This window comes from Harmonia axyridis, chromosome 4 (assembly GCF_914767665.1).
Source record: "Harmonia axyridis chromosome 4, icHarAxyr1.1, whole genome shotgun sequence".
NCBI classification, from domain to species: Eukaryota; Metazoa; Arthropoda; class Insecta; order Coleoptera; family Coccinellidae; genus Harmonia; species Harmonia axyridis.
In genome coordinates this window covers 32,985,854-33,013,410 of record NC_059504.1, presented here as the reverse complement: position 1 = coordinate 33,013,410, position 27,557 = coordinate 32,985,854, and the positions used below count along the sequence as shown (strand labels likewise).

Here is a 27,557-nt window from a genome sequence, read left to right as displayed (position 1 = left end):
ACAACAGTTAAACAAGTTTATTGAAAATTAAAGGTTTTGAAATGTTTGATAAGATAGTGAAGTTTTCATGGAGGTATTGACATTGGACATATTCAAGCTGTTTGATAAATCTGTGTATATTATAGGGAAATGCTGCACTTTTCCATTGGACCATCCGATTGACAAACATGCCCCTTGTTCGAAGTTTTGTTGGAAAGCTATTGTTGTTGGTGAAGCACCACATTGCGTTATCAATGAACTGAAACAAATAATTTTTTATTTAAAGAGTAGAATCACAATTAACCAAGCTATGGATTAATCAATCAATGAATTAGTTCTTAAATTAACATGCCGTGTAAGAATATCCTAATTTTGAGAGCGATGCAAAGAAGAAAAAAAAAATGTAAGAATTAGGTGCTGAAATGTGACAAACTAGATGTTTATTACAGAAAGAGATTTAGTTTTAGAAGACATGAAAGATATGAACAATTTTGGAAATTGTTCTTTCATTAGTATCCATTAACTTGCTAATACAGTCTACAATCGAGAAACCTTTGTCTACTGCAGTTGTAGTAAAAGAAGAAAAACGAGCTAGGTCACGGCTACAAAGCCCGGATTTTTGAACTCTGAATTGTGCTGAAATCACCCAATCACCCATTTCTTTCAAAATGTTTCGAAGTTTGAGAGTTTTATCAATAGAATAAGAAAATACTGATGAATTTTCTAGATACAGAATCATCAAAGATCCAGTTTAACGTTTTTTAAATCAACTCTCCTAGGCCTGTGCAAGACAAAAACCTTAAGAAATCGACAGTCATTTCAAATGAATGAAAACTAGTTCCTATGTAATGTCAACTCAAAAAATAAAAGAACCACTTTTCGTATTCAGATTTTGTATCACAGAATAACAATGAGTATGAATATGAAAGATGTCAGAGAGTGAACGTGATTCTGTCGATGCGCTCTGCAGTTATTGCCGAAAAAATTTAGTGAAATCTAAAAAATGTGAAAAATGTTTTTGCATTTTGTTGATTAGCAGTCCCACCATCACCCGAAGCTCCGCTCGTGAAAGCTTCAGGAGTTTTCTGGTGTAAGTAGGTGAAATCTTCACGAATTTCTTTGCCCAAGCAAGTCTAGGAGTGTTAGTCCAGTGGATTGTCCTACTGTTCAACTCCCATAGCTGGACCGCAGCTTTGTATTGGTCTTTTCCTATCCCACAGAAAGGCTCAGGTCCAGCAGGTCTTAACCTTGATGCACTTTTTGCAAGCTCGTCCGCTCTCTCATTTCCTTCAACCCCACAGTGCCCTGGTACCCATAATAGGGTCACCTTATTTCCTCTGGCCAGTTGCTTTATGGTGTTACGGCACTCCTAAGTCAGCAGAGACCCCTGACAGCACGATTCCAGGGATCTCAGCGTGGTTTGGCTGTCCGTGGTGATGTAGATATGCGCCCCTTTGAGGTTCATTTTGAGACACTCCTGGGCGCATACATAAACAACCATTATCTCGGTCTGTAGAATCGAGGGCTCCCAGGGCTTTAGAGATCCTCAGTCTATTACTGAACCTACCAGATTAACTGTATAAAAACCCGTATAGATAATATATTTAGTAATATGCATATTGAGCTAGCTGAGATTTTAACAACTAATATTTCTGATCATACTGGACAAAAAATTTTAATTGAATTGCCTATTGTTAATCTGAAAGAACCAGTTTTTGGGAGACAGTTTGATGAAAACTCACTGAATGATTTTAAAATGTCTTTAGGTGATCAGGATTGGAAACAAGTAATTGATTTAGATAAGAGTGATGTTGATATGCAGTGGAGTATGCAGACATTTATGCCCATTTTTGAACAATGTTTTCCTTTGAAATGTTTTAAAAAGGTCAATAGACCAAAAAAATTATAAATTATAATACACAAGAAGTTATAAACTGTAAAAAAAACTAGATATACTTTAAACATTAAAATCAAAAAATAATTCTCTCAGAATCGAATATAACGATGAAAGAATAAAATATAAAGAATTGTTGAGAAAGGTTAGGGAAAATCATTATAACGAAAGAAAAAAGGAATAAAAAAAAAAAAAAACAAAATTATGTGGTCAATTTGTAGCGAGATAAGAGGAAATACAATAAAGAGAAATTCAAATGAACAGATCTTCTGGGGTAATGCATTAGAAAAGGCAAATGAGTTTAATACTTTGCTTATAGAGAAAATAACAAGATTGCTAGGCGGTGGATGCATCATCCTCTCACAATATTCCGTTGAACAGTAAAACATTTCAATTAGAACAATACCAGAAGAAATAAATAAACTTAAAAATAAATTCACAAGTGGTGAGGATGGTGTACCCCCCAGTGTGGTTAAAAATTGTGTGAATGAGATCAAACATATTCTCTCTTATATAGTGAACAACTCCTTTCAGTATGGAATCTTTCTAAAACAGTTGAAAATATCACTCATGAAGCCTATTTATAAAAAAGGAGAACCAACATCTATGGAAAATTATAGACCAATTAGTTTGTTGTCGTCCTCTTCTAAAATTTTTGAACAAGCCATGTCTAAAAGACTATTGAAATTTCACGAAGATTGTAACGTCATAAGTAGCTCTCAACATAGCTATCTTAAGGGAAAATCTACAGTCTGCTATATACCAATTCACTGAAGAAATTGTTAGGTTACTTGAGGGACATGAACTAGCTCTAGGGTTGTTTTTGGATCAGTCAAGTGCTTATGATTGTTTAGTTAGGGAACTTCTATTAACAAAATTAGATAATTTAAGTATAGAGAACACAGCAGGAAAATGGTTTCGTTCATATCTAACAGAACGTCAACAAAGAGTTAGTGTAATAGAATGGAAAGGAAATAAAATCTGATATATTTGATTCAAAGTTTGGTGTCCCACAAGGCAGCATTCTGGGACCTATTCTGTTTTTAATTTTCATAAATGATTTGTACTCTTCAATTTCAGAATTTATTACTGGTTTTGCGGATGATTTAAACATTATTATATGGGCTAGTGACCTACAACAACTAGAAATTGCTGCACATGATTGTTTCAGTAAAATTGAATTATGGTTCGCCAATAATAAACTCATTTTGAATAAGGAAAAAACAACAATCTACATAGATAAAGTTTTGAAATGGACTTCCCATATAGAATATCTGTTAACAAAATTGAGTAAAGTAGGATATGGAATAAGATCTCTTTGTAACTACTTGAGCGAGCCTTGCCTGAAAGTGGTCTATTTCGCGAATTTTGAATCACTTTTAAGATATGGTATTTTATTCTGGGGAACTAGCGCAAAATTAAATGACATTTATTATAAATCAAATAATTTGACAACTTTGTGTGTAATCCGAAACAAACATATTTATTGTACAAAAAAGAATTGTAATATGGTATTAACCTATTCAAATGCTTAATACTTTTTTTTTCAAAAATAAAGATGCGTTGAAACAATACGCAACAGCTCATAATTACCAGACAAGAACTCTAGACTTACATTATCATAAGCATAGATTAAGCTTAAGTGAGAAACATCCTTCGTATAATTGTATAAGGATTTATAGGCATCTATCGAATAGTTTTAGGGTAATTAATAATTTCAGATATTTCAAAAGGAAAGTAAGGGAGATGTTAATTAGTTTAGAACTGTACTCATTGTCATAGTTTTAGGGTAATTGATAATTTCAGATATTTCAAAAGAAAAGTAAGGGACATATTAATTAGTTTAGAACTGTACTCATGGTCATAGTTTTAGGGTAATTGATAATTTCAGATATTTCAAAAGGAAAGTAAGGGACATATTAATTAGTTTAGAACTGTACTCATTGTCAGAGTATTTTAACTTTTAATGTGCCATAATTTGTAAATGTATAGTTTTCTGACACTATTTCACTCTATGTTATACATATTTTGAAATGAAGATATTTATCAATGTTAACTCATACCAATGTTAGGAATTCATAAATTTTCATATTACAAGTCGTACGACATAAGGATTCTGATTTTATGTATAAGTATATGGGTATATACAGGGTGTCCCGTAAAGAACACGTCAAACCGAGGGAGAATGTAGATCAAAGGATAACCCACCTGCTATGACAAAATTCTTATAATAAAAGTCTTACCGTTTTCGAGATATTTTTTTTTTTAAATAATGAATTTTCGCCCCTTTCAATAGTTTTGCCCTTACGGTTGGTACAATTTTACATCTTTCTGTTTAATTTTTTCAGTAAAATATTGCTGAAGAATGATTTCAACGTTTATATTAAAAACATCCTCCGAAAATTTTAAAGGGGGGCTGTGAGACATATTTTTATTGGAAATTTTGGTAGTGGATTAATTTGTTCATGAAGTTTAGCCCATCGTAGCGGAAAAAAATGTACCGAGCTACTGCTGCACATTACACCAATAAATTGTCTATTTTATAGTAATTTCAAAGAGGTATCACACAAGTCATTTGTTATTCAAAGAAAAAAAATATGGCTGTTTTCATCCAAATGGGTACGTTTCTGACGAAATCAAGTTTGTCAATTCTGTTAAGAAATCTTCGATGTTGCATTACTTAGGCCCAGTTTCACCAAATGCTTTAATCTTGACTTAGCTCTTAAGTGAGGCCTTAGATCACGATTTATGTAATGTAGCGTTTCACCACACTCCAAAGCGCCATTTAATCGACCAATCGCGATTTAGCACTAATCGGCCATTTTTGGAGGATTATAACCTTTAAAGTTGAGATTAATAATTATTTATCAGTATGGAACTCTTGTCTATGTAATTATTTTTCCGGAAATTTCTAATTTTTGGGTCAATTTTATCAAAATATGACTATATGTATAGGCTCAATATTTCCCATTTAAAATACACGTAAACTTTGTTTTTGTGTTTTATGAAATTTATTGCAAATAATAATTTATTGATATGTTTGATTGAAATATTATTTAAGAAGCAGTTAAACTTGTTAATAAAAATAAATAAGTTAATAAAATTACTTATATAGTTTTTTTTCCAGAATGTGTGGTTTTGTGAAATGGGATAATTTCTTTTTAACTTCTGCAAGTTTCCGACATTTCGAAGCACATCACTCGACATTTTCGGCAAAAATTAACTTTGTTTTTTGTTTACAAGATGACAAATGTTTTGAAATGTTATAAGTTATGAATGAATGACACCTGACAACTAGCGCCAATGCTGGTCATCACTGCTAATACGATACAGAACACTATTATAACTCTTTGTTCACAACGTTGCCAAATGGTCTGACTATTTAATCGCGATTTGGTTAATCGCGATCATCTTTGGACGGGTTGATGCATGGTGAAACAGAAAACACTGTTAAGGCCCAGTTTCACCAAACAGCACTTGATCCCAGATTGATTAAACTCCGCTTGTTACTAAATCAGGCTTAACAGTGTTTTCTGTTTCACCATGCATCAACCCGTCCAAAGATGATCGCGATTAACCAAATCGCGATTAAATAGTCAGACCATTTGGCAACGTTGTGAACAAAGAGTTATAATAGTGTTCTGTATCGTATTAGCAGTGATGACCACCATTGGCGCTAGGTGTCAGGTGTCATTCATTCATAACTTATAACATTTCAAAACATTTGTCATCTTGTAAACAAAAAACAAAGTTAATTTTTGCCGAAAATGTCGAGTGATGTGCTTCGAAATGTCGGAAACTTGCAGAAGTTAAAAAGAAATTATCCCATTTCACAAAACCACACATTCTGGAAAAAAAACTATATAAGTAATTTTATTAACTTATTTATTTTTATTAACAAGTTTAACTGCTTCTTAAATAATATTTCAATCAAACATATCAATAAATTATTATTTGCAATAAATTTCATAAAACACAAAAACAAAGTTTACGTGTATTTTAAATGGGAAATATTGAGCCTATACATATAGTCATATTTTGATAAAATTGACCCAAAAATTAGAAATTTCCGGAAAAATAATTACATAGACAAGAGTTCCATACTGATAAATAATTATTAATCTCAACTTTAAAGGTTATAATCCTCCAAAAATGGCCGATTAGTGCTAAATCGCGATTGGTCGATTAAATGGCGCTTTGGAGTGTGGTGAAACGCTACATTACATTAATCGTGATCTAAGGCCTCACTTAAGAGCTAAGTCAAGATTAAAGCATTTGGTGAAACTGGGCCTAAGCCTGATTTAGTAACAAGCGGAGTTTAATCAATCTGGGATCAAGTGCTGTTTGGTGGAACTGGGCCTTAGGCCCAGTTTCACCAAATGCTTTAATCTTGACTTAGCTCTTAAGTGAGGCCTTAGATCACGATTAATGTAATGTAGCGTTTCACCACACTCCAAAGCGCCATTTAATCGACCAATCGCGATTTAGCACTAATCGGCCATTTTTGGAGGATTATAACCTTTAAAGTTGAGATTAATAATTATTTATCAGTATGGAACTCTTGTCTATGTAATTATTTTTCCGGAAATTTCTAATTTTTGGGTCAATTTTATCAAAATATGACTATATGTATAGGCTCAATATTTCCCATTTAAAATACACGTAAACTTTGTTTTTGTGTTTTATGAAATTTATTGCAAATAATAATTTATTGATATGTTTGATTGAAATATTATTTAAGAAGCAGTTAAACTTGTTAATAAAAATAAATAAGTTAATAAAATTACTTATATAGTTTTTTTTCCAGAATGTGTGGTTTTGTGAAATGGGATAATTTCTTTTTAACTTCTGCAAGTTTCCGACATTTCGAAGCACATCACTCGACATTTTCGGCAAAAAACAAAGTTAATTTTTGCCGAAAATGTCGAGTGATGTGCTTCGAAATGTCGGAAACTTGCAGAAGTTAAAAAGAAATTATCCCATTTCACAAAACCACACATTCTGGAAAAAAAACTATATAAGTAATTTTATTAACTTATTTATTTTTATTAACAAGTTTAACTGCTTCTTAAATAATATTTCAATCAAACATATCAATAAATTATTCTTTGCAATAAATTTCATAAAACACAAAAACAAAGTTTACGTGTATTTTAAATGGGAAATATTGAGCCTATACATATAGTCATATTTTGATAAAATTGACCCAAAAATTAGAAATTTCCGGAAAAATAATTACAAAGACAAGAGTTCCATACTGATAAATAATTATTAATCTCAACTTGAAAGGTTATAATCCTCCAAAAATGGCCGATTAGTGCTAAATCGCGATTGGTCGATTAAATGGCGCTTTGGAGTGTGGTGAAACGCTACATTACATTAATCGTGATCTAAGGCCTCACTTAAGAGCTAAGTCAAGATTAAAGCATTTGGTGAAACTGGGCCTTAGTGAACAATGGCAATTGTTTACGTGCGAAAATATTACTCGCATAATTATTCACCTCAACGAAATTCAATTTTTTTAATAAGATCATTTGGAGCGACGAGTCTTCCTGTACCAAGGATGGGTACATGAATCTCCACAATTTGAGTAGCTGGAATATCATAAATCCACACGAAGTGAGAGAAGATAGATCACAATATCGATTCAAGATCAATTTATGGACTTGAATATTTAATGGTGCAATTTTGGGCCCGATCGAACTGCCGCCATCACTGAATGCAAACAATTATTTGGAATTTTTAACCAACCAGCTGCCCATCTTATTGGAAGATGTGCCACTGGCGCTGCGACGTAGTCTGTGGTTTCAACATGATGGATGCCCAGCGGCCAGCACATTACGGACTCGAAGTTACCGCACATTTGAATAGAACTTATCCCCACCGGTGGATTGGAAGAGAAGGTGAAATTTTGTGGCCTCCTCGTTTACCTGACCTAAATCCTATGGACTTTTATTATTGGGGCTGCCTAAAAGACAAAGTATACGCAACACCCATACGTAATGAAGCCGAATTGAGAGAACGCATCCGCAATTCGGCTTCATCACGTATGGATGTTGCGTATACTTCGTCTTTTAGGCAGCCCCAATATTTAAAGTCCAGAGGATTTAGGTCTTCATGTACCCATCCTTGGTACAGGAAGACTCGTCGCTCCAAATGATCTTATTAAAAAAATCTGGATCTGCATGATGTTTTCCAAAATTTGCCGGCAAAATTGAATTTCGTTGAGGTGAATAATTATGCGAGTAATATTTTCGCACGTAAACAATTGCCATTGTTCACTAAGTAATGCAACATCGAAGATTTCTTAACAGAATTGACAAACTTGATTTCGTCAGAAACGTACCCATTTGGATAAAAACAGCCATATCTTTTTTCTTTGAATAACAAAGAAGAAGAAGAAGAAGAAGAAGAAGAAGAAGAACAAATGACTTGTGTGATACCTCTTTGAAATCACTATAAAATAGACAATTTATTGGGTGTAATGTGTAGCAGTAGCTCGGTGCATTTTTTTTCCACTACGATGGGCTAAACTTCATGACCAAAATAATCCACTACCAAAATTTCCAATAAAAATATTTCTCATAGCCCCCCTTTAAAATTTTCGGATGATGTTTTTAATGTAAACGTTAAAATCATTCTTCAGCAATATTTTACTGAAAAAATTAACCAGGAAATGAAAAATTGTACCAACCGTAAGGGCAAAACTATTGAAAGGGGCAAAAATTCATTATTTTCAAAAAAAAAAATATCTCGAAAACGGTAAGACTTTTATTATAAGAATTTTGTCATAGCAGGTGGGTTATCCTTTGATCTACATTCTCCCTCGGTTTGACGTGGTCTTTACGGGACACCCTGTATATACCCATATACTTATACATAAAATCAGAATCCTTATGTCGTACGACTTGTAATATGAAAATTTATGAATTCCTAACATTGGTATGAGTTAACATTGATAAATATACGGGACACCCTGTATAAAGTGATAAACTATGTTTATTTGTTGAAGTTCTCAAATAAACTTTATTATTATTATTTACGGGGTGACTCTTTGACTTATACATATTTTTCAACATTAGATTATTGAGGTCAAAAGGAACATTTTTTCCTTTACCATTTTTTTTCGATTCTGCCTAGATGAGCTATGCCACCCTTAGAAACCTGCACACTCAAGATATACCATTTTAAGCTTGGAAATCGGCTGTAGGTTTTTTAAGCAGAGTTGGATTTAGCCAAAGTACACAATTTCCACAGATAATTTTTTTTAAGAACAGATTACTCCAAAATAGTGCAGGAATTACTCCAAATGAGAAATATTTTAATTTGTCAAAATGGTAAAATATTCATTAATGAGTATTCAACTTATTTTTAAGAGTTGGTTCTATTGAATTTCTGGTATTTTTTATTGAATGTAATGGTCATAATGAAGAAACTGGAAGATGTGGATAAAAATTTGTTTGGAGATAATTAATCTAATCAATGAAAAACTATATTCCGAAAATCATTTCCTTCGATAAAACTGAAAATTAAATTTATTAATGGATTTTCAAAGACCTGTATTCTTTTCAACTGAGCAGAATCGGAAAAAATGGTAGAGAAAGAAGTATTCCTTTTAACCTCACAAATCTTTGTTTGAAATATATGAATATGTTAAAGATTCAAAGATTGTAAATTAAAAATGATATGCATCAAACTCAATTATTTTACCCTAACAAATTCATATTGATTTGAAACCAGAATTTGATTTTTTTCATGGCATAGACAGAACAAAGGTTATTGCCATAATATTTCTTTTAATTTTAGTACTATCGCCTGTAATTGTTGCCAACATTCATTCATTCACTTCAAGAAGAAGAACTATTGCCTGTGCAATGAATAAATAAGTACCCCCAGTTTGGTCTAGTGGTTTGAAATGCATTTCCATACCATGTAGATAAAAAGTTCAAGCCCCAGCCAAGAAACAGAATTTTTGGTTCCTTAGGAACTGTTCAACAATTTGCCCAATAGTTTGAACTATTAGTAGTGGCTTGCATGAAGTGGCAGTAGGGCATAGAAACAAAGCCTACACAGATTGCAACTGGAGAGAGAAGAGAGAGAGAATAACTTTATTGAGAACTTTTCATATATATATATATATATTAATGTTGTGCTGTTGACCAATGAACTTCTTGTTTAATCTAAGTATCCTATCACCTATTGGTTCAATCTTTGTCTTCTCGTAAAGATATTTGTTAGAAGGATTATGCAGTGGATTGTTCGGGTGTCTCATTTTGGTGATCTTTCGTAGACTAGTGCGTTCGGCCACCCCTATTATTTTGAAGGTGCTCTTGTTGCACTGTCCCAGGATTTGGTGTCCATATTCAAGTAGAGGTCTGCAGATCATGCTATATATTTTGCTGGCTGTTTCTACCCCAATACCATGATCTCTGTATGTCAATGATCTGAAGTGGTTAGCTCTGTTGATTGTTGTTAGCTTAGTTGATTTGACATGCATTTTGAAATTTAGTTTGTGGTCGATTGTCATTCCCAGATATCTGCAGTTTGTGCTTGGTTTTAAATTGATGTTGTCCGAGGATATAGTAGGCGAGTTCTGGTTGCTTTTATGGTGGAAAAGCATAAATTTTGATTTTTTGGGGTTGAGTTTTAGTCTGTGTTCGATCGCGATACCGAACACAAGTATGTTATCAGGTTTTTATAGTGCAGCCAATAAATAAATCAGCGTCAAAATTCCGCGCCCAAATTTACGGTTAAAGAGGCGGAATTAGAGGCGTTCTTTTCATCTGAAATGTCCCAAGCCAGCAAAAAATCGCAAACTTAGGCCGATGATTCAGAAGACGATACGAATTATCAAACGGTGGAAAGTAAGAAAAAACGAAAAAAGAGAAACACAAGATTACCATGCAACAAAAAATTAGACGATAAACGATCTCCCGAACCGCAGCATGCAGATTTAACATACATGGAGCCAATCTTTCCGACGACAACAAGACATAATATTACGCCACAGAAATCCACCGAAAATATGGGGCGGTATAAGGGTCTGTAAATGTATGACGTCATTTCACTTAAATTTTTTCTTTGTATAACATTGTATTTGTTTATTTGAAATAAAGAAGCATTATCTATCTAATATGGGAACTGACACGATAAACAATAAACAACCATCAACCACTCTAAAGGCTCCCATACATCGCAAGATTTATAAAAATCTTTATTTTGTTGCAACAAAAACGAATACAACAAGAGTCCAACTCGCAGATATTTAGACCGCAACTTTCCCTAGTAGCCAGGATATTATCATCCAAACAACACAGGGATTTCTCATAAAATCAGACAACACCAAAACAAACTTATTGAAGGGATTGGAATACCTTAAAACCAATAAGAAAATTTAAACATACACAGAAACCACAATGAACACAATAGAAGAAAAACACACAAAAAAAAGCACAGTCCTATTCTGCTGTAATCTCTTATGTAGAGACAGAAATAAATGACACCGAAATAAGTCAACTGCTCAACAACCTCAACATTATTCATCGTTACTGCAAGCGTATTATTTCAAGGAAAACTAACAAACCTTCATTATTTGTCAGAATAATAACTGGAGATATTCATGCTTATGAAAGATTAATAAATGAGAGCATATACTTCAAGTGCAAACATTACAAGGCAAACCCAAGCCATCCATCGGAACCACTACCTATTCCTTGCAACAGGTGTTCCCAATTCACCCACAGAACTGAAGACTATACTTTACCCATTAAATGCACTAAGTGTAATGAAGAGCATAGAGATCAGGACTGCAAGACAAGTCTTCCACCAAAAAACCAAAGATATGGGAACTGGGATATGATAATCAGACACGGCAACATTTTAAATGAAAATACAAGAGGAGGGAGCATGGTCCAGGCCAGGAGAGAAATCTCAATAAGAAAATCAAACCCACCACATCTCAATAATCCATGGAATGAAGTGTTACACTTTACAATACCTTTTAAAAATGAAAAATACATATATTTCTGGTATACATGCATCACTCAAGTACCTAAATTGAAGAAAATCTATTGGTGAAGGCATCCCAATTCAAGTACTCAATAATAATAGGAGATTTAAACATGACTAACCGGAAGAAAAAGCAACTGAATAACTTTACCAAAAACTCTGACTTTGTTGAAATAAGAATTCCACCTACCTTTTTAATGGAAAATAACCCAGAAAGTACTCCAGATAGGCTTTTATGCACCAATAATATTTTAAATAATATAAAAAACATTGAATTAACTCCAGACTTGGGTTCCGACCACCTGGCAATAGAATTCTCCCTGGACCTGGAATGTAGCCCTATGACATACCCCATGGAAACAAAATATAACTTCTCAGTGTGTAAAATCAAGAAGGTAAAATGAAAAAATGCGCGGAATGATAAAACCAGAAACACCTATAACTCCAGATTATATTTCATGGTTCACAGAACAACTCTCAGACACAATCCTAGCACAAACTCCAAAAATCACAGTCGGATATTACAACCAGAAAATTCCACCATATATTTTGAGGCTTATAAAGATCAAAAAACAATTATATAGAGAAATTCGCGAAAACAGCGACCCCAACCTAAAGAGGAAATTTAATGCCCTAAATAAAGATATCCATAAACTCATAGGCAACTATCGATCTCATAAATATTTGGAGGCATGTAAGGAAATTGAATACCAGAAGGGAAGAACTTACTGGAGATCAATAAAAAAAACTTTCAAAGTTTAACTCGCACAACATCACGGAACCAATTGAAGTTAATGGAAAACCAGTTACCAAAGATCAGGAAATCGCCGATGCCTTCTCAGCCTACTTCCAGAAAATCTTTGAAGTATGTGAAGATCCGACATTCGATGTTAACCACAGGGAACAAATTGAGGATTGGTACAAAAATATTTTTCCTACCCTAAGAATTGATGATGATATCACACCTATAGATCAAAATGAATTCTTCGAAGCCCTAAATCATGGTAAAAACACTGCTCCAGAATATGACAATATTCCCAGAAGCATCCTAAAAAGGCTAGATCTATCAATACATCTTGAAATAATCCAAATCTACAACTATTGTATTCAGGAGTCTTGTTTTCACAAAATTTGGAAAAGGGGACTATCAATCACAATTCCTTAATCAAAGGCAGACACCAGGAGGCTCGAAAACTATAGACCAATAACCCTACTCATAGTAATTGGAAAGAACCTTGAGAAAATAATCAATCTAGGATGATGAAAATACTAAGCCACAAGATTCCCAATTGCAACTGGTTCTGTTTAAATTTTCATAAACTCTCGTCTGAAAGTTCTCACAGAGGTCTTGGAGAATAAAGATAAAAAATACTTTTTAAATTAGAGACTGTTCATATACAAACCTTGCAATCAACTCAATGTTATGTTTTCTAGCTATGTTGAATAAAGCAATGACGTCAGTGTTTTGGAACATCACAGCCAAATTATTGCCCTTAGGATCTATTTCCATTGTTTGAACCAAACCTCCAATACAAACACCATCAAGCTCAATTTTAGTTAGGTCAAACAAGGGAATTGCTTGATCATTTGAAGATTCAATATCGGAAGTAAAGACTACACCACTTTTCACTCGTAAAGCATAAATCAGTGGTTCAGTGGATGTAGCAAATAGAAGGTGGGTACCACAGTTAGTCCAGCATGCGGTTTGTACTCTTCCTGCAAGTACCATCCATTTTTCAGATTCCCAGGTTTGGCAATCCCATACTCTGTAAAGAATTAAGTTAAATTAGAATGAAAGAAAAAATTCTATTTACTCAATTATTATTTATTTTATTTATTTCAGTTATATATGATTTATATAATATCCATTAAACTTGAATATAAATTAAATCAATTAGAAAATAAATAATTAATTAAATTATATTGGTGCCGAGAAATTTCTCGATTTGTTTACTGACACTTATCATTCTTATCGGCGGCACAGGTGTTGCTGAACGTTGGTACGTTCTTAAGCGTGCCATACACTACTAGATTCATTCGCTCTAGCCGTAGTGCTAATAAATTGAAAACCTGAAACTGCTTACTGCAACTGACAACTTTGATCACTATGCCATCTTGTCACGGCTGTTCTAAACCCTTACTGAAGTTTGACGAATCGATCAACTGCTCTACATGTTCGGCTTTGTTTCATTTGAGCTGTGGAAAACTGACTTCTGCTGATAAAAAGTCATTGATCGAGCTCGGTAAGAAATGGTCTTGTACGTACTGCACATCATCGAGGCGTTTGAAGAGAGCAGATGTGACTGTTTGCTCACAACCTCAGGCCGTGCCCCCAACTTCCGACGATTCCCCTATCACCATGAAGGAGTTCAGGCTGCTGATGGAGAAGATGGAGCTGCTGTCTTCAAATGTGGTTTCGATCAGGGACGACGTCGTTGGAATCAAGGTGACCAGATGCATCTTCCGTTTGGATGAACAAGAAGCGGGGCTGGTAACCCAAGGTGAAACCATCCAGAGGCTCGACTCTAAGGTCTCAACCCTTTCTTCTGAGCTGTCTGTAATGAAGGAAGAGGTAACCAATATCCACATGAAATCCTCGGTAACCCACCGTCACCCGCTGCTTCAGTTGATTATCCGGAGATTGTTGATAGAGTACGACGATCTCAGAATATTATTGCTCGTCATGTCCCTGAGGGTCCTGATGGCTCATCTGATAGCTCCATTATGCAGCAAATTATTGACCACATCTTGCCGTCTTTCTCCCAGTACGTTGTTCATACTCTCGTCTCGGTTCACCCTCTCACACTCCTAGACCCCTGGCCATTACTTTTTCCAGCTCCATTTTCGTCCGTAAGATCCTGCAGAATAAAACTAACTTATTATCATCCCAAGCCCTACGAAACATCAAGCTTTCAGATGATATCACCCCAACTCAGGCAAACTGTTTGAAACAAGCACGAGAGGAGTTAAGACGTCGGCAGTAGAATGGTGAAGATCATTTAACTATTAAATATATCAAGGGTGTCCCAAGGGTGGTAGATAAGATTGTAGTTTCTTCTTCAAAAAACTAACTTCTTGTACTCTGCAGCAATGGGCGGTCCTCTATTCTAAGAACTTTAAAGAACAAATTTCATAAACTGTGTGTGAATGTCGATCAGTTGCATCCGGATATTATTTGCATAACCGAAACATGGTTTCACGCTGGTCTCCCGGACCAGCTGTACTCTATAAAAGGTTTCACACTGTTCCGCTGCGACATTCCCTCAATGTCGGTTATAATGGTGTCTGCGTGTATGTTAGTGACAAAATCACTGAATCTTATGGTGTCCGAGTATTATCATCCAGCATTCCACGTGTTGACAACTTGTTTATCAGTTTGTCTTCGACCGCATTTTCGATTCTCATTGGTTGCGTTTACAGACCTCACCCATCCCCATCTGATGAGTTACTTCTGGATCATATTCGTTTTCTATCTGAAACGGGGGACTTCAACTTTAGGGAAATAGGATGGCCAATAACTTCATCCCCGCCCCCGAACACCATTGCTGACTCGTTCATGGCCAAAACCCATCAATCCTAGATCTCATGTTGACGAGTGACCCGGATCTAGTTTCCGACGTTGAGTATTTGAGCCCTCTGGGTCGATCGGACCATGTGATGATTAAGTCTACTCTACAGTTCACTTCCCTTCCCGCACCAAAAACCTCTAAGAAGATTATCTCTATTATTGATTATGATTCCCTCAAATTCTACCTTTCTAATACTGACTGGAACAGTCTGTTGAGTGAATATTGATGGTGCTTGGGAACGTTTTTGCAAGTATCTAGAGGAATCTGTAGCTCGATTTACCAGGAGAAAGTTGGTCAGTTCCGTGTCATCTAAGCCTTGGTTGACTGATGAGATCATCACCATGCAGCGTCGGAAAAAGAAGCTATGGCAGCAGTATATTCGTAGTGGGTCTGAGATGGACTATCCTGTTCATCGCAACATCTCAAATGCACTTGGCAAAAAAATTAAGAACACAAGAAAGTTGTTTCATGAATCTCTTACCAAACCCAACAACCGGAAAAAAATTTATAAATATTTTCGAAACACTCTCAGCTCTAAGGTTTCAATTCCTCGTGTCAGAGATGAATCGGGTGGTCTGTGTTCTGGTGACCCAGAATGTTCTGCAGTCTTCGCCAATGTTTTCACCAATTCTTTTTCTACAGAGCCAGGGGGCCCTCTGCCCTGCATTACTTCTGCCCGTGTTGTCAACTCGCTCAAATCTATTGATTATTATTATTATTATTAAACATCAATTAAAGACTGCAAAGACTGCGTTCGTATAGACTTTAGACCACTTACCAGGCAAATTTAGTTTTTTGGCTGTTTGGTATCCGTTATACTGGTGATAAGAGGAGTACCAGATAGATATTTTATGTTAATATTAGATTCTCCTGCATTTATTCTGTGCTTGAGCTGTTCACGTAACTCGCTAAGTTCCTTGATTTGCATAGGTGTCTTGTCGTCCGAGATGCTGAAATTTCCGCAATCAGGTTCATTTTTAATCATTGTTTTATTCTTCAGGATCTAAGTAGCAACCATTGGGTTAGTGAATGAATCTTTTAAAATCCTAGGACGATCGGTAGAAGGGGCGCCAATTCTTGCAACTGAGATTCGGTGCGAGTTTGCATCAGGAGCTACACAATCAAGAATCCTCGAAACTACAGACGCATCCTTATTGAAATTCGTCTCGGGTACACCACGGATCAAAACATTGTGGGATCTCCGAAGACGATCAAGTAGTTCGGATGGTTGCATGCTTGGATTAGGACAGGTACTAGTGGAGAGCTTAGACTTTTCAAATCTTGATAGCCTTTGTTCAGTAGAATCTACAACATCTTTGAGGGACCTGTGGATCTCAGTCAAGAGATCAATTCTGGAGGAGCAAGTGGCAATATCCAAATTATGCTGATCAATGGTTTGAGAATGGGTGGCCAAAGTATCGCTGTGGCGAAGTATTTCAGACGAGTGCTTCTCGAGTATGGATTTACACTCAGAAAGATTTGACTGAAGGATTTGTTGATTAGCTTTAATTATGGAAATATCAGTAGATATCTCATTCAGTTTTCTCATGAGTAAAGCAAACTGATCTGAGCTCAGAGAAGCCGACTTTAATGGTTGAGAATCGACCTGCGCCGACGAGGAGGATGATTTACCACGAAGAGATCTAGCCTCCATCCCAAAACGTAGAGGAAATTTGTTTGTTCTGAACAAAGTATAAAGGGCAGATATTTCTAGCAGGAATAGAATAGGAAATCACAGAATTTCACTCTCTTGGGCCGATAAGAGAGGCTTAAATGCAGACAGGGTAGGCCACGGAAGAGAGAAGGTAAACAACAAAGGTAATGACAAGAATTGGTGGAAGGACGCAATCTGCAGTACAGTGATTGGAATCATAAAAACACGTAACCACGCGGAAAGGATCCTGCATTCAAACGCCACACGTCGCAATTAAAGATATATGAAATACTGAGAGAAGAGAAGAGACTGTCAGATAGCGGCAATCGCGCACAGGTGGGAATGGAGGGGTGATCGACGCAACCGAAGTGCGTACTAAGGTAAACAAAGATGAAATTCCAAAGCAAAACAAAAGAATATAAAAAAAATCACAGGTAAAGGGATTACTAAATGGAAATTTCCTAGCTTGAATGTATAATATTAGTACACAAGAAAACTAATAGTGGAAACACAAATACTCGTACAGAAAAATCTTGTATTTTGAGGAGCCACTTTTACATACTTGTTAACGTGTTGTATGATCTCTAGTCTATTGATGTCAACGAGGAAGAAATACTGAAGCTTTTATCTGAGTTGGATCCATCTGCCGCCCCTGGTATGGATAATACCCTGCTTGATTGCTAAAAAAATGCTCCACATCTCTCTCACTGCCGATAACTGACCTAATAAGATTATCCCTCAGCTCATGTCAATCACCATCTGCTTGGAAGATATCAAGGATAACTCCCGTCTTCAAGAAGGGGGACAAACTATGCCCAAGCAATTACCGCCCAATTAGTCTCCTTCCTATCATATCCAAGATTGCTGAGAGAGTTTTTGTAATAAATTGCTCAATTTTTTTACTGAAAACAAAATAATTCCTGACTGCCAGCATGGTTTCCTGCCTGGGCGTTCGGTCGTCACATGCCTCCTGCAATGCCTTCAGAGCTGGACCAAGTCTCTTGACTGTGGGATACCAATGGATGTTATCTATTTGGACTTCTCCCGAGCCTTCGACCGTGTTCCTTTTAATCGCCTCCTCTACAAACTCGAGCATTTTGGCATTAGAGGCTGGGCTCCGTTCGTTCATCACTGGCAGGTATTTTTCGGTTAGAGTGGGTGATTCTTTTTCGGATGTCAGGGCAGTTATTAGTGGAGTCCCTCAGGGTTCTGTTTTGGGTCCGCTTCTTTTTCTGATTTACGTTTCAGATCTCCCACTCTTACTTTCGGCTTTCTGTTCTCAATACGCAGACGATATCAAATAATTTTATGATGCGCGCTTTTCTGATGTCCTTCGAGGTGACCTGGTGCGGTTGGATGGGTGGTGTCACCAATGGCTCCTCCCTCTTCCTTGTTTAAGATGGCGGGCGATGACGACGTGTTCTCGGATGCGTCCGATAAAAGTGAAAATGAACAGCAATTCTTGAAATGCTGCTCTACAAAAACGTACAAACTAAAAGTATGTGTGAGGTGCTTCGCGATATTCCATATCGCTTGTGCTAAAAGAAACCCAAACGTTAAATTCCTAAATGGAAATAAAGTGGTGTGCTGTGAAACGCCGAACCAGCTGGAAGAAGAAATTAAGAAAGTCCACGAGACAAAAATGGAAAGTCTTGTTTTACAAGTGAGGTACCTACAAGAATTATTGGACGAAGCAAAAGATAAAAATAATATTTTGAAGCAGAACAACGGTCTTCTGTTGGAAAAAATCGAAAATATAGTCGAAATAAATGTGAAAGATGGAAAAAAACAGGTAAACAAAGCTGATAAACAACATGGAAACAAAGTCACTAAACAGAGAGAACCATTAGAGATTTCTTCCCCTTCGTATGCAAATATAGCAAGTTCGTCAACTCAACAACAGGTGGAAGCACATGGTCAACCAAAGATTACTACAATTCAGGAAACGTCAAATCAAAATAAACAAACTAACCAAACTAATCGTACGACAACGAGAAACAGTCAGAACAGAATTATTATGAAGGAATCAGGAACTCAAGACAATGACTTTATTGAAGTCAGAAACGGGAAGAGAACAAGAAACAAACCAACACAAAAAAACATAGGAACAGGTCAAGAAGAAAATGGTTTCTCCGGACAGCAAAGAAAGGTATGGCTCTATATTTACCGGGTTAATAGAGGCACTTCAGAAGCTATGATTAAGGAATATTTAGCAAAGAAAAACGGTTTTCAACTATCCAACATAATGGTAAAAGAGATTCCCTCGGAGAAATCAAGATTAAAAAGATTTGTGGTATCAGCACCACTCGAAAAAAAAGATGAAATGTATAAATCTGATTTTTGGCCATCAGGAGTTGGTATTAAGAGATTTGATTTTTCCAGGCACACTGAATTTCTTCAAAAAGATGCGGTTTTTTTATAAACTCTGAACCAAATAAGCAAAAAAGTCCAACTGCAGAGGAAACATCAGAAAAATTCACTGTCTTTCATCAGAATATTAGATCGATTGGAAATTCAATGGAACAGATAGAAAACGACATCACAAATAACAGGGATATCAAGATTATATGTTTGTCAGAACACTGGAAAACAGAAAATGAATTGAAGAACTATAACATAAAAAATTTCATACTTAAAGCCCAATTCTGCAGACTACATGGTGAGCATGGTGGTGTAGCTGTCTATGTTCACACATCTTTGAAAGCAAAGGAAAGAAAGGATATAAGCTATGTTTCTGTAAAAGGCCTTATGGAATGTGCAGGAGTTGAATTTCGTATTGGTAAACACAAGGTAATTTGTATGACAGTCTATAATAATGGTACAACTGATATTTTAACTGAAAAACTGAACGTGCTTCTTAATAAATTTGAAAATGAAAATGCTCAAGTCATAATTGTTGGAGATTTTAACATTGATCTTTTAGGCGAATCCCAAAGGAAAACTGATTGGCTCATGTTCTTAAGCTCGCATAATATGAAGCGAACAATATTTGAGGCAACTAGAATCACTGGCACAACAGCAACATGTATAGATGGTATTTTTACAAACCTTAACATGCCATACTATGCTAACATTCTTGACAATCACATCTCGGACCACACAGCTCAGACCATCACCTTAATGGGTCCCCGAACTAAGCAAACTTTCGCATGGAAAAGAATATATTCCTCACATAATTTGAACCAATTGAGAACAAATCTGAGAACTTTAAATTGGTTGTTTCTCAATGACTTAGATGATGTTAACGAACAATTTAACTGTTTCCACGATTTATTTATGCAACATTTAAATCAAGCTTGTCCTCTAAAAAAGTTTCCTATACAGAAGAAACATAAGTATAAGTGCCCAAGTGAATTACAGAGGAGTATGAAGAATAAATTGGATGTTCTATTAGTTTGCAGTAGATCAGATAGGAGATTTCAGGAGCAGTACAAAAACGCAAAATATGAATATGATAGAATGCTTATCCAAAACAAAAAAGAAGCATATCAAAAAATAATAGAGAGATCGGACAACAAAAGCAGAGCAACTTGGTCAGTTGTAAATTCCATCAAAAGTCAACCTGAAAATAATAATTTCCCAATTGAAGGCAATATTGAAGCAATCTCAAATAGAATGAACAAATACTTTGTGAACCATGCTCTGGATATGACAATGAACAACCCATATATAAATACAAGAAGAAACATCAATATACAAGCGAATGAATCAATTTATTTGAGGCCTATTAGTCTGCAAGAACTTGAAAATATTATCAAATCTTTGAAAAATAAACAGACAAGTGGAGTTGATGGTGTATCCAACAGCATCGTTAAGCAGTGTATGAAAGAAATTCTGGAACCCCTAAGAATAATAATAAACAATTCAATAAAGAAGGGAACGTTTCCAGACAGATTGAAGAATGCAATAGTAAGACCTATATTCAAGAAGGGAGATGAAAATGATTTTGGAAATTACAGGCCCATCAGTATTTTACCATCCTTTTCTAAGATCTTTGAGCTGGCTTTTTGTGGACAAGTCATGACATTTCTCTTGAAAAACAGAATATTCACTAAAAATCAACACGGTTATTTGAAAGGAAGATCAATCCAAACTGCCATATTCAACTTTGTGAAAAAGATAACAAGTGCTTTTGAGAACAGAGATCTATCTATGGGACTGTTTCTGGATCTATCGAAAGCTTATGATTGCCTTGATATAGGAAATCTCATAGAAAAATTAGAAAGTTATGGAATTGCAGGACCAGCCCTGGATTGGATAAGATCGTACTTCACTAAACGGACTCAGTTAGTAGAGATTTATGCAGATGGATGTACAATAAGATCAGAAACAGAAGAACTGAAGCTTGGAGTGCCACAAGGAAGCATAGCGGGTCCCCTCCTCTTCATAGTTTATGTTAATGATTACCCATTGAACCTTAATTGGAGTGAGGATAGAGTGAACTTTGAGGACTATGTTGATGATAAAAATCTGCTGGTTATAGAGTCTCTGTGGCCAGATCTCAAGAAATTGGTTGAAGAGGTACTGAAATATACCGAAACTTGGTTTGCTCAAAACAACATGGTCATGAACAAGAACAAAACCAACTTGATTGTATTCCATCCTCCAAATTCCAACTTAGAAGTTCCCCAACATGTAACTCTGAATTGCTGCAAATATAAGGTTTCAGAGGCTACTAGGTTCTTGGGCGTCCACATCGATGAGGAACTGAACTGGAAACAGCACATAGAACATCTTAGTAATAAAATAGGTCCATCCATTTATGCTTTGAGAGTAGTTGCCAAATATCTGAGTACAAAAATTATAAAGACAGTCTATCATGCTACTATAGAGTCAAAATTGAGATTTGGTGTTATTTTCTATGGTTCGGGAAACATTCAGCCTTTGTTTGTACTACAGAAAAAAGCTATAAGAATTATAGAAAAATTATCATTCAGAGAATCATGTAGAGGATATTTCAAAAAGAACCGCATATTAACACTTTATGCATTGTATATTCAAGAATGTTTAATATTTTTTCATAAACATAAAGATCTGTTTTCTCCATATCTGAATCTCAAGAAAAATTATGACACAAGAACACTATCATACAATTTACCAAAACATAGCCTTTCAACAACTCAAAAGCAAGCAGAGTACCGCTGTTTAAAGTTTTTTAATAAATTACCAAAGGATATACAAAAGATTGATCTACTTAAACCTTTCAAAAAAAAAGTTTTTAATTTATTATTGAACATGGAACCATATAGTATAGAAGAATTCTTTGGATGATTTAGAACCTCATTTCTTTTTTGACACTGTTTCATTTCTCTTCTTGTTTGTAACTTGAATTGTTTTGAAATAAAGATTATTTATTATTATTATTATTATTAAACGTGGATAAATGTAAGGTCCTTCATCTTGGTAGATAGAACCCGAGGCATCAATACTTTTTTGATGGCCGTGTTCTGGAGTCATGCAGGCAGCATAATGACCTTGGTGTCATCATTACAGAGGATCTCTCCTGGTCTGCCCATGTGGGTAATTTAGTCTCTAGAGCCAGTAAGATGATGTACCTGATACGGCGGGTGTTTCCCAGATGTTCGATTGTCACTTGCAGGCAGCTTTATATAACCTACATCCGACCGATTCTCGAACACGCCGGCCCCACGTTCTCCTCACCTGATTTGTGATCAACAATGTTTGGAGAGAATACAGTGCTCTGCAACTAGGATTCCTTTTGGGCGAGTTCGACCATCTTACGAGGAGAGACTACAGATGTTCCGGTTGAGTAGTTTTCATGACCGTCGTGTCCGGGGTGACATTTCGCATCTTAAACAATTTTATTGGTGGTGATCTCGCTGACATCTTTATGATGAACGAAAATCATCTCCGGGGCCATATGGCCTCATCTCAGTATCTTTTTATAATAATAATAATAAAAATAATAATTTACATACTTTAGCCGTCTTCAGATAACTTGGAGAAAACTCACCTAAAAACAATTCCATTAGTGGATGAAAACATCTTGTCACCAGAAGGAGACCACTTGACAATTACATTTCCTGACCCACCTGGTTTTTTTAATGTACTATTTTTATTGAGTTCTACATTCCACACATATATGGATTTATCACAAGCAGCAGCACTTACTAAAAAGTCTCCTCTAGGAGACCAAGTAAGGCTTATCACAGGTTTATGATTCATTTCATATAAAATTATGGCATTACTTATTGATGGTCTTACTACCTGAAATGATAAAAAATAATGTTAAATAAATGAAAATATTTGAAAAAAGGATTATGGTTTTACCAAAGAATGAGGATCTATACTCCATACTATAATGCCTCCCTCATGTCCAACTGCTAGTTCTCCATTTGTATGAGGCCTCCAAGCCAAACATGTTACATTTTTTTGTTGCTTGCATCTCAACAAATAATTAATTGTATTATCACTTGTGTAGATACGCACACTATCATCTACTGTACAAACCGCTATCATACAAGAATAAGGTTGCCAAGCAAGACATCTTACAGAGTGGCTTGCCCAGTTGCGTGTTTGACTATATTCATGTATTGTATTGATTCCTTTATATTGTAGACTTGGATTTAAAAATAATCTGGTTCTTTGGTAGATATTAAACACACTTAGAGTCACATAGGCTAAATTAGATATTATTTTGTGCCTGTGAGTGGAAGCAGTATGTAGTGCTTCTATTAAACCATGTTCATAATATACTTGTGTTAACTGCTTCAAAAATGGCACATCAACTGATAAAAATAAAGATCTACCCTCCTCGCCAGATGAAACTGCATGTATAAGGTCATTTGTTATGTGTATAACTGGATGAGTTTCGACCTAAGGAAATTTAGATTAAGAATCATTATTTTTGTGAAATTGATTGAACTCACAGCCAATGTAAAATTAGAGATTTTATCATAAGAATCTTCAGAGTAATAAGGCCTACCATCAATTTCACATATACAAACGGCCTCCTTGTGTGGTAGTAAAAAATCGTTGAGATTTCTCATTTTATTTTGAGTAACGATATCAGATTCAGAATAATCAATTTCAAGTTTAACCGAAAATCTCATCAAGAGTCAACAAGTGAGTTTTGCGTGACTAAAGAATAATATTAAGAAGAAAATCTAATCAACTTATTTTTCTCTTAAAACCGTTCGAATTTCTTGTTTGCGATTTCTGTCTTTACAGTTTTTAGCCGTTTGATGACAACATAGACCTAATATCCAGGATATTAGGTCTATGGTTGACATCCAGTTAACTTATGTCATTGAAACCTAACCTCTCATTTCTGAAGCTAATAATAATAATTATTTGATTTCAAAAATTCTTAAATTGAAATGGCTAAAAATTTATTAAGGATTTTCTCTCAATTGTCCATACATTCAAAATTTTCGACACCTTCTCAATATTTGCAAACGTTAAGGTGAATTGTATTTTGGAAAGTTTCATTAGTCACAATGCTATATTTTTTTTTAGAATTTCAAGGCATTCAATTTTTACTACTTCAAAACTATTTGGTTTGGAAGATTTTTTCGAAGATAAAAGTAATTGGGGAGCTTCTGAAATAAAGAGTGGAAGATCTTGGACTGAAGATGATATGAGAATCAAATCTAATGAAGATTTGCACAAACTATGGTATTGTTTCTCTAATGATCGAATCACTTGACTTTTTTAAGTATATGCATTAATATACTTAACAGTTTATAATTGTAGGTATGTTCTATTGAAAGAAAGAAATATGCTCCTTACTATGGAAGAAGAAGCAAAAAAACAAATTGAAGTATTTCCTAGTCCTGAACGTTTAGATAAAGTAGAAGCTTCTATGAAAAATCTTGAAGATGTCGTAAGAGAACGCAATAAAGCCTATCACATGCTTGAAACAGGTAAAAATGGAGAAAGACCTGTGCAAGACATCATTAATGGATTTGGGCTGAGGACATTCAAAAAGTAGGTGTAGTCAAATAAATTAAGGGTATGGTCGGTATATGACCTTGAGCCCCTCGAAAGACGTCTAATTTTCTTTGACAAATTGGCACCTAGGTTGCCAGGTTGTAAAAAGCATTTATTTTTCCGTTATTATCAGGAGAGACTTATATCTTTCTAACTTTACTTTAAATACCTGATTAATTTTTCGATCTGGCAATGTAACTGCCATTTTGATGTAGATTTTTGAATTCGGGGGTCTCAAGGTCATATACCTCTTCTACATGATTACCAACTCCAGTGAGTTATCTGTCACCAAAGCAACCGTACTATTATTCTGGTTATGTTCGGTAACCACATCCACTCGTCTTGGCAGTTGTCATTTTAATTTGCAGATTATTGTTTATGAACATTTTCCATGACATCTAACACTCAAATAGTTCATTATTTCAATTATGAAACAAATACCCTTCAGATACAATTAGAACTTTTAGTTGTTTACAAATTAAAAGAGATTAAACATTTATAAACTTCAAAATTTGGTTGACCAATCACAAGTGCCAAGCGGTCCATATATACGAAGTAGGTTACCTGAAATATAGATAACCACTAGTAACTGCTCTGAAATTCTCGACAATATATTGACCATACCCTAATTTATAAGTACTAATAATGATGTTATTGTTCATAAATTTTTTTCAATAGGTTACATGAATTTCCCATTCCTAAACATATGAATAAAAAATACAACAATTTCGAATTCAAAGAAAATGATAAAGTTGTTCAGAACTTCCTACTCAAATATAGAGAGAAAAAATATTTAGACAAGAGGAGGAAGAAGGTGTAAGTAAATTGAATTGTCATTGATATGCTGAGAATATGAAGATCACTATTAAAATATCATGTATTGAATCAAAAATTGTCGTAGGAGAGATTTCAATCACGTTATTGGTTTGATGAACAGATTCCCAAATATGGATATGGAAGCTTTGAAAGAACAATATCCAGATGTTGATATTGAAAAGGCAAAAAGAAGTAGAAAGTACAAAGGTTTAGGCTGATAATGTTGATGAACAATCTTAATTGTAATATATTAAATAAATTGTTCATATTTTCTTGTTTCATTTATAATGAACTAGAACTGTTCAACCCACAAATTCATTTGGATTTATATTAATATTTAATAAAGGATATCCAAATATCAATTGCTACCATTATTTCTTAACATTTACAACCCACTCTAGTCTATAACAGGGAATTTTAAGTATCAAGGATAATGAAAAACAATGTGTAATATTGTCAATGTAATTGGAGGGTTAAATGTGTTTGGCTAACAAAATATATCGGGTGTCCCAAGGTGAGTGGCCTATTAGATTATTATGGAAACTATTGATGGTAAAAATTTCAAATTTTGTGGATAGATATTTGACCATGTTAGGTACATTTTTAAAATAATTTCACATTTCCAGTGTTGCCGGATGTACCACAATTTGGCAACAACTTTGTTATTTTGAATAGGACATCCGGTATTTCTATTTTTTTTATGATACTCCATAAAATATTAAATCTATTCACTCTTACTTTTCCATCCCTATCTTCAACGGTTTTTGAGTTATTAATTATTTTTCGAAATTTTTGATCAAATTGGCGTATTACGAAAATGACTCTAGTTCGTTCAATATTTGAGATTTAAGTCAGAAATTTTGCAAGTCGTTAGATATTGATCTGATCTGTGTCACTGCTCTTGAATTATGGTTGTCAATAATACAGGACGGACCAAAAAAATTCATCATTTGCCAAGTTACAAAATTGTGAAAAAGTCTATTTTTTCAAATTAGACACCTAGTATATTTTTCAATTTTTGGAATCAATACAACACACTCTACAATTTTTCTATTCACGTCCCTATACCTATCTCAACTGGATTCCGAGTTATATGCGTTTATTAGATTTCACATTGATTCAAGTGTTAATATCTTTTGTATTGTTATGTTCTCTATGTGGTTCATAGATCGATATATCAATGAATCAGTTCAATCCATGAATGTCAAAATAAACAATAATTGCCTAACAGGTGTTTTGTTCCGAGGTTTTTCTATAAATAATGGCTCAAGAAAGATATACACATATAACGCATATAACTCGGAATCCAGTTGAGATAGGTATAGGGACGTGAATAGAAAAATTGTAGAGTGTGTTGTACTGATTCCAAAAATTGAAAAATATACTAGGTGTCTAATTTGAAAAAATAGACTTTTTTACAATTTTGTAACTTGGCAAATGATGATTTTTTTGGTCCGTCCTGTATTATTGACAACCATAATTCAAGAGCAGTGACACAGATCAGATCAATATCTAACGACTTGCAAAATTTCTGACTTAAATCTCAAATATTGAACGAACTAGAGTCATTTTCGTAATACGCCAATTTGATCAAAAATTTCGAAAAATAATTAATAACTCAAAAACCGTTGAAGATAGGGATGGACAAGTAAGAGTGAATAGATTCAATATTTTATGGAGTATC

General features: G+C 34.8%; 2 protein-coding genes across 2 annotated transcripts; one reads left to right on the top strand and one right to left on the bottom strand.

Annotated features, from left to right (window-relative positions):
• Positions 1-2: 2 nt before the first annotated feature.
• On the bottom strand, positions 3-24,327 carry LOC123678494 (aladin-like). The gene is made up of 5 exons (XM_045615537.1): positions 23,995-24,327; positions 23,396-23,941; positions 23,079-23,332; positions 13,285-13,647; positions 3-238 (listed from the first exon to the last, which is right to left on the bottom strand). The coding sequence occupies exons 1-5, from the start codon at positions 24,175-24,177 to the stop codon at positions 28-30; spliced, it is 1,557 nt and encodes a 518-aa protein (XP_045471493.1). The 5' UTR covers positions 24,178-24,327; the 3' UTR covers positions 3-27.
• A 30-nt stretch (positions 24,328-24,357) lies between these two features.
• On the top strand, positions 24,358-26,145 carry LOC123678496 (39S ribosomal protein L47, mitochondrial). Its single transcript, XM_045615540.1, has 5 exons — positions 24,358-24,530; positions 24,584-24,742; positions 24,821-25,054; positions 25,736-25,873; positions 25,959-26,145. Exons 1-5 carry the CDS (start codon positions 24,445-24,447, stop codon positions 26,089-26,091), a joined length of 750 nt encoding a protein of 249 aa, XP_045471496.1. The 5' UTR covers positions 24,358-24,444; the 3' UTR covers positions 26,092-26,145.
• The last annotated feature ends 1,412 nt before the right edge of the window (positions 26,146-27,557 follow it).

Bases quoted from the DNA above. Each gene is read 5' to 3' on its own strand.
- LOC123678494 (XM_045615537.1), bottom strand. From the start codon at position 24,177: ATGAGATTTTCGGTTAAACTTGAAATTGATTATTCTGAATCTGATATC. The intron at 13,648-23,078 runs GTGAGTTTTCTC...AATTCTTTACAG, and splicing joins ACTAATGGAATTGTTTTTAG to AGTATGGGATTGCCAAACCT. The intron at 239-13,284 runs GTTTGTATATGA...TATTTGTTTCAG, and splicing joins AACATTGAGTTGATTGCAAG to TTCATTGATAACGCAATGTG.
- LOC123678496 (XM_045615540.1), top strand. From the start codon at position 24,445: ATGGCTAAAAATTTATTAAGGATTTTCTCTCAATTGTCCATACATTCA. The intron at 24,531-24,583 runs GTGAATTGTATT...ATTTTTTTTTAG, and splicing joins CAATATTTGCAAACGTTAAG to AATTTCAAGGCATTCAATTT. The intron at 24,743-24,820 runs GTATTGTTTCTC...TTATAATTGTAG, and splicing joins GAAGATTTGCACAAACTATG to GTATGTTCTATTGAAAGAAA.